Raw genomic sequence first — 7,099 nt, forward strand, 5'->3', positions numbered from 1 at the left:
TAGTAAAAGTTGCTATACAATTACATTTACTGTTGAATGTGATCCTTAGAACTGCTTCAAATTCCATTTTCTAGTTTATCATGTTACTGATCTCACAATTTAGACTGGTGTCTGGTGAGATTTTGGCCCTAACAGAATATGTCCTGTTTACAAGAAAGTGCAATTAGCTCTAGCATCTAGCTCTACACATTTAACAGGAGGGATCATATTCCTCTTGCATGCACTGTATTTGTTTGGTAGGAAAGTGTCTAGAAATTCCGTTATATTTTTGCTGACACTTTCTTCTTCAGCTACTTTAGCAGACTTCGCAATATCCTACCTGATAAAATTTACTTTGGCCAATATTAATCAGTCAGGTTCATGTCCTAACATTTACTTTTCTCTTTTGTTGTTTGCAATGCCTCTTGGAACTGGGACAAATATCAGACATGTGCTCATGCAAAGTCTGTGGTATGTACTATATAAATGAGACCCCAGTTCTAGCAACCTAGCTACCATCTGAACAGTATTCTTAGATCTTTATTTCTGAAAGGGATTGTTTTTCCTCAGGCACCATGAAGGCACTAGTAGCTTTAATATTGCTTGTTCAGCTTCCAATTCACAAAGCTGTACCAGCAGCTCCCCCTGCTCCCTTGGGCTGTGATGACCCAGAATCTGAAGCAGCAGCTGAAGTAGCTGTGAATTATATTAATGGCCACAGTCAGCATGGATACAAGTTTGCCTTAAACAGAATCGAGAATATCCGCGTGCTACCCCAGGTAAGTGAGGAGCTTGCAGGCAGAGCGCTGTGCTAACCCGGAGATGCTGGAAATGACCAACGAGCCCTGCCAAGAGCTGTATTCTCACACAGGGTAAATCAGCATGGCTCTGTTGATTTAAATGGGGCAATGCCACCTGGTAGCAGTTGAGAATCCAGGTCACTGGAATGTATCTCTCAAAGAGCAGGACAGAGGGGGAGAGAGAAATGTTCAGATATTTTTGTACAATGCTCGAAAGGACTGAGTTTAGAAATGCAGTATGCTTGCTAGGGCGGGTCCTGCACAATGCTGATTCATGAGCCCAGTAGCTAATCTGAAGAAAAACTGTGAAGATACTCCTCATGATGCAGGTAATTATTTATCGGCTAAATGCATACTTATCATAATTCCATGTGATTAGTTATTTTGTAGTAGGCATTAATTTTACCTATTGAGCTGACAAGGAAGCTGAATGGAAATAACTGCATCTCATTTTCACTAAGATCTATTGCCATCACTGTAAGCATCTAGAAAGGCCACAGATATGGTCATGAATACAATGTATGTGCCTATTCAGAACCTTTGATTCTCTCAAATCATTGAAAAAGGTCCCAAATATTAACATAACTGAAACTCCATGGTTGTTTGCTACTTGTTATGAGAGAGAGGATACCAAAGTCATTTACAAAAGACTAAGACTAATGAGATTAGAAGCATGCCCACAGTTACCCACACAAAAACACCAGTGACCAATTTGATCATATTTAATACTTTTAGACTAAAATAACTTTATTGGTTTAAATGTAATTGCTCATGACTCAAACCTCAGAGTCAATCTTGGAGCTAGGGAACCTCACTTCTGCCCTTCCCCTCACATGTCTTATGTTATAGTTGCAAAGGTTCAGGAACAACCATAAAAGATCCTGCAGTCTATAAAAAACATTAATAGTGGGGCTGGAACTTAGCTGGTGCAATTCAGTGCCATTTCAATGGACTAAATGGGACAGGCTCATGTGCACCAGTGTTTATTTGGTATCTAGTTTTAGAAACACAAAGGTTTTTCATCAACAAAGGCAGCTGTTGTTTTTCTAAAACTACCCAACAATAAAAAAATCAAGTTAAGAGAAGTGACCACTACACACAGGCTGTGTTTTCCAACATTTATAGGCTAGTTCCTTAGCTGGAAAAATACCAGTGTGACTGTCTTGACCATGATACTTACTCCAGCTAAAAAAACTGTGTCCTGGTTCTTATGAAGTTATATAGTAAAGACTTAGCTACTGTAGTGTATACCTGGAGCTACCCAATGACAATCAGCAACAGAGACCACAGCACAGCTCCAGAAAAGAAATCTGGTGATGTTTTTTGAAGTAATTACTACAGTTCCTGTGTTGTGTTTTTTTCCAGGGGCTGAATAATGACATAATATTTCTTGAACTTGAGTTATTGGAGACCACATGCCCCATTCTCAGCCCTACGCCTCTTGCAAATTGCACAGTAAGGAGCTTCACAGAACATGTGAGTATCTAAAACACTACTAGCTTGGTCCAGAGGTGTATTTTCAGTACTTTGAGGCTAGAGGCTATCATCAGATTTCCAAGCAAATGTTGTATCACTGTTACGATTTGTAACCACACAATCACTTGTAACTTCCTTGATGATTTTGTTGCCTTCATGTCATGAAGGATTTCTCTCCTGGTTTTCTTTTATGTCTTTTCATGTGAAGAGGACAGGTCTCTGTCAGCATAACATTCCACATACAGTTCACAGATGCCATGAGGCATTGTTTAGGGCCTCCACATTCAGCCCTCCATGGTCAGTCCAGATGTCACTGCATCACTGTGAATCGTAGACAGGGCAGGTTGTGAATCTGTGCAAACACAACCTTCCCTTGGCTACATGTGGGGTGTTACCTAGTGAAATTATTTCAAGTCTAGTCACCTAGTCCTGGTCAAGACTACAGAAGAGCTATTCCCTTCAGATAGGGCTTTGCCTTCAAAGTAATGCCCAGCTGGAATTTACTTGCCTCAAATATTTTGTTCTTATGCAAGTGCCATCCAACTGTGAAAAGCTTTCCATAACCATACCGTGGAAGTGTTGTCTGAGTACAGGTTTCTAAGCAGAAAACTTAGAGAGCAATTGACAATTTAAGCCTGCTGTTTCTAGAATGGGGCCCAATTCACAGAGCTCACGACTAAATTTGAATCCTGATCCACCCCTGTATTCACCAGGGCTCAGATCCCATTTTCCATCTTGGGGGAGATAACTCTAACGGTTCCCTCTTCCCAGAGACTCCAGCTTTGCCTTTGACATCTCCCCTGCTGGATTGCATTGCATGTGAGCCAGCTTGCACAAGGCAGCACACTGTTGTTAGCATGGCCACTGACCAGCTGAGATTAGTGAGAATGTTATCAAAATGCTCTGCAGAAGGACTGAATTCAAAAGTATTCATATTCTCCTCTCTTTATGAGAGAGGAACCTGAATTAAATGTGCATAATCTGGCTACACTGGCAGTTCTGATACTTTTGAGATCCAGATTTGGATCCAAATTTTGCAGCTTTGGTCTGTGTTTTACAAAATCACAGACACCCGAACACATCTCAGCAGCACCTTTGCAATCAGACTGATACTGCCAGGAACACTCAGCCAGGATCTGCTCTTTTGAATCTAGTAATAGTCACCCTTTTCATAAATTCCTATTTATCTGAACGATGTAACTCTTTGATTTTTTTCTCTGTCCAGGCAGTTGAAGGTGACTGTGATGTCAAACTGCAGAGGGTGGATGGAATATTATCTGTACTTGCTAGTAAATGCCACTCACATGCAGGTAAAGACTTTGTTATTTAAGTTTGAAACCCCTTTCCTTCACCTTCAAACTGAGCCCTCTCTCTTTGCTCCTTGTTATTGTGACTATTAAGACACTATAAGAGTTTCTGGGGAGCAAGCCCCATACCTGACCTAGAGTTTACTGGTACTGAGACTTTTCACTCAGAAGTTTAGCCTGGAGAATTTGATTTCTTGTTGGTCTGAATTTACTGAAGCTTGCTGATATTCAGAGTCCCTTTGCCAGATGCAGCTTATTTACTAATCCAGCATTTTCAATATTGCCACTGGTCATAGGAGATCTCTTTGCTTTATATGAGATATCTTTAGTACTACTTTCAAAACTGGTGAGTGAATGAAATAACACACTCATGAAAAAAAAAATCCCAATAAATGAAAATATCTTCATTTTCCCACCATTTCTTGGGTGAGCTGATACATATTTTCATTGGTGTCATGGATAGTTTGCCTGAAAGAAAATTTATTAAAACCTGAGTAAGAACATTCGAAATGCGCTGCTGAAGTCCACAGCACTTTCAACATGCAGACTTAAATAGGGCAAGTCGTGTGAAACACTGCCATCTATAGTCTGTACTGCAAAAATTCCTCCTCCTATAATTTGGGACTGATGATGAAACAATATTTTCTGTGACTGAACAGGTCTACAACGCCTTTCAAAACAACCTACAATCGGATCGAAACATAATCTGTTTGATTCCTCCCGCAGACTCAAGTGAAGATGTTCTCCAACTCTGCCCTGACTGTCCACTGCTGGCAAGTCTGAATAACACTGAGGTATTAACAGCTGTTACAACTGCACTCAATGACCACAACAGCAAAACTGCTGATGCTTACCTCAGACTCCTTGAGATTGGGAGAGCCAAAATACAGGTAATTGCTAGAACTATGTCTGCCCTCCATGTGAACAGAATATTTCTTCAGTGGTAATTGTACAGTGCTAACTAGGTATGTTTGCAAACAGATCAACCTTGCTCTTATTTGCCCTAATGAATTGCTCTTGATTTCCTAAGCATTTTGTGTCATTTTAGCTACAGGATTCTTTTTCACTTCAGTGAGAGATGCAGAGTTAGAAACCACAATATTTGCCTCTTATCTTTTGTCAGCAGCTCTCTTGGTGCAAAGTCATTTAAACAATTTTCCTGTATTAACAGTATCACCCAACGCATGCTGTTTCTGTTGAGTTTGCCGTGGCTGCCACGAACTGCTCAGCAAAAGTCGCTAAAGTTAATGTGGAGGCTTGTCAACTGCTGCCTGAAGACCAATCTGTAAGTAGAGGTGGAAAAGCAGCATACTGTGATGTGCTCACACTTGTGCAGGGATAGCCTTTTGTGAGAATGAAAGTACAGGAGTGGTATACCATCATTATATGCTTTTCAGTATATAATTCCTAAAGCTATATCACACCTTTGTTTTCTCTCTGAGGTATCTGCACTGAAACCTGATGTATTTGAATACATTTCAAAAAGGCTTGAGGACTAAAATGTCTTTAACACAAAATATTTTGAATCAGCAGAATATATATTAATTTTTTATTCTTTTTACCAGGAACACCTGAGAAAATCAGGCTGTTTGTACTGGGCAGTACACAAACATATAGCAAAAGGGTAGACTGTTTCACCTTCTTATAATTTAAGTGCAGTCATTTCACTTTGTTCTGACATACAGGCTCTTGAGAATTTTACTGTACACTTTATAATGCTAAAATTTTTTTTTGTTTCTGATCAAATTGAGTCCTAAGCAGTTTTAATGGGTGGGAAGATTCCTATATATTCTTTCCCTCCGTCATATCCAGACATACAAAGGATATTATTCTAGAAGAATGCAGGAGTTTAACTTATTTGCTCGTTAGGCATTTAAACAGCTTGGCTTTTTTGTCCAACAGACTAAAAAGCAAGCACTTCACTGCTCAGATAAAACGTGAGAAGACGTAGCTGTTTCTAAATGTACTGATAACTAAAAATTGTAGTGCAGGTCTCCTGTATTTTATAACTATTTTCTATTGACTATGTTCTGCTTTGCCAGAATTTTGGTTTCTGCACAGCAACAATGGTAACACGCCCCTCACAGGATCTCAAAGTGGACTGCCAGCTCTATGGACATCAGGTACCAATACCAGATATTCCCTTCCTTTCCAGAGTATTCTAGCCTACTAAACAGTTAGAAACAATCCCTGAGTTTACTTCTTTTGCTATCTGTGATAACTTGAGTTTAATTTTGTATCCTAAAAAAACAAGGTAAAGCAGCTCCTGATAATCCAATGGATTTCTGTGCCAGGAGTTATGTCATCTCTGTCATCCATGCTTTTTTCATTTTTCTTCTTAACTATCTGGAAGCTTCACATGTTTGATGGAGAAAAGGGAACCAAACTCTGCTCAGTTAGGGGGATGAAGCAGATAGATGTAAAACATAAAAGAGCCATTGTGGTAGATGAAATCAGCTGAGGTTTTTTACATCCTTAGATGTGACTGAATTCAGGGAGCCTGACATGCACTGCTATAGCAACAGGAGGGAAACATATATATGCTAGCACCAGGGTGCTCTCCAGGTAATTAAGTCTCCATTTGGTTTGAGAAGAGCTAGGTCGTGGTTGAATACTTTCTATGGACCAGAGCTCTTGGTAACACAAGAGCTGTCTAGGAGGTATATGAAATAAAGAGTAAGACAGCTAGTTTTGAATGCTTCACCAGCTGCATAGGTGGCTCTGAAAGTTCATGTAGCACAGAATTTGGTGCTAATGATCCACCTGATATTAAAAATGTGTTCCTGGGCTCCTGTGTATGTGTTAAAATGCAAATCAAACTTCTGTGATGGTCATGAATATTTTGTACCTGACTGGAGGTCTATATCTAGTTAGGAGCAGGGTACCTATTAATAGGTCAATGATGTTTCTATTATGAACCCCAAGATACTGAACACAAATACAAACTTCTTCTTTTCCAGCCTGGAGTTACCTACTCTCAACCAGGCCAAGATACATCAGCTGGACTGGTGCCCAGTGTTGTGCAAGGCTTCACAAACCACAATCTCAGGCTCTCCCACAATAATCCTGTTGCATCTGAATCCAGCTCTTCAGAATTTCCTACTCTCATACTCTCTGCAAAACCTGTAGCAAAGAGAGCAGTCGCAGAGGTAGCTCAGCATGACAAAGTACCTCGCCCGGTTGGCTTTGTGCCTCCTCCTCCATGCCCTGGGAAGACTCACCATTTCAAGATATAGGCTGTGTTACAGACATAGCAATACAGCTAAGTGAAACACCAGTGTGCAGCAGCAGCATCAACACATAGGCCACAGCATCAAGTACAAATAGGTGAGAATGCTTGACTCTGAGCCTAAATGAATTTCACCCTCCAGAGGGCAGAGCTGTGGCCAGCATCTTGCAAAGGCCTGGTTCAAAATATAGATGATTACCACATACAGCAGTTCTTTTCTCTACATAAAAGGATGCTAAGTTAAAATACAGAAAATATTGTTTCAATGAAACTGTTGTAAGACCTATACAGCAGTTGCAGCTTTGTGA

The 7,099-nt window shown here is 40.2% G+C and overlaps 1 protein-coding gene across 1 annotated transcript; it reads left to right on the plus strand.

Moving 5' to 3' along the window:
• Positions 1-554: 554 nt before the first annotated feature.
• On the plus strand, positions 555-6,798 carry AHSG (alpha 2-HS glycoprotein; the record flags this gene model as incomplete). Its single annotated transcript, XM_080623192.1, has 7 exons — positions 555-758; positions 2,145-2,255; positions 3,481-3,565; positions 4,289-4,452; positions 4,734-4,847; positions 5,605-5,685; positions 6,523-6,798. The coding sequence occupies 7 exons, from the start codon at positions 555-557 to the stop codon at positions 6,796-6,798; spliced, it is 1,035 nt and encodes a 344-aa protein (XP_080479318.1).
• Positions 6,799-7,099: the final 301 nt, after the last annotated feature.

This window comes from Psittacula echo, assembly GCF_963264785.1.
Source record: "Psittacula echo genome assembly, chromosome: 7".
Lineage (NCBI taxonomy): Eukaryota > Metazoa > Chordata > Aves > Psittaciformes > Psittacidae > Psittacula > Psittacula echo.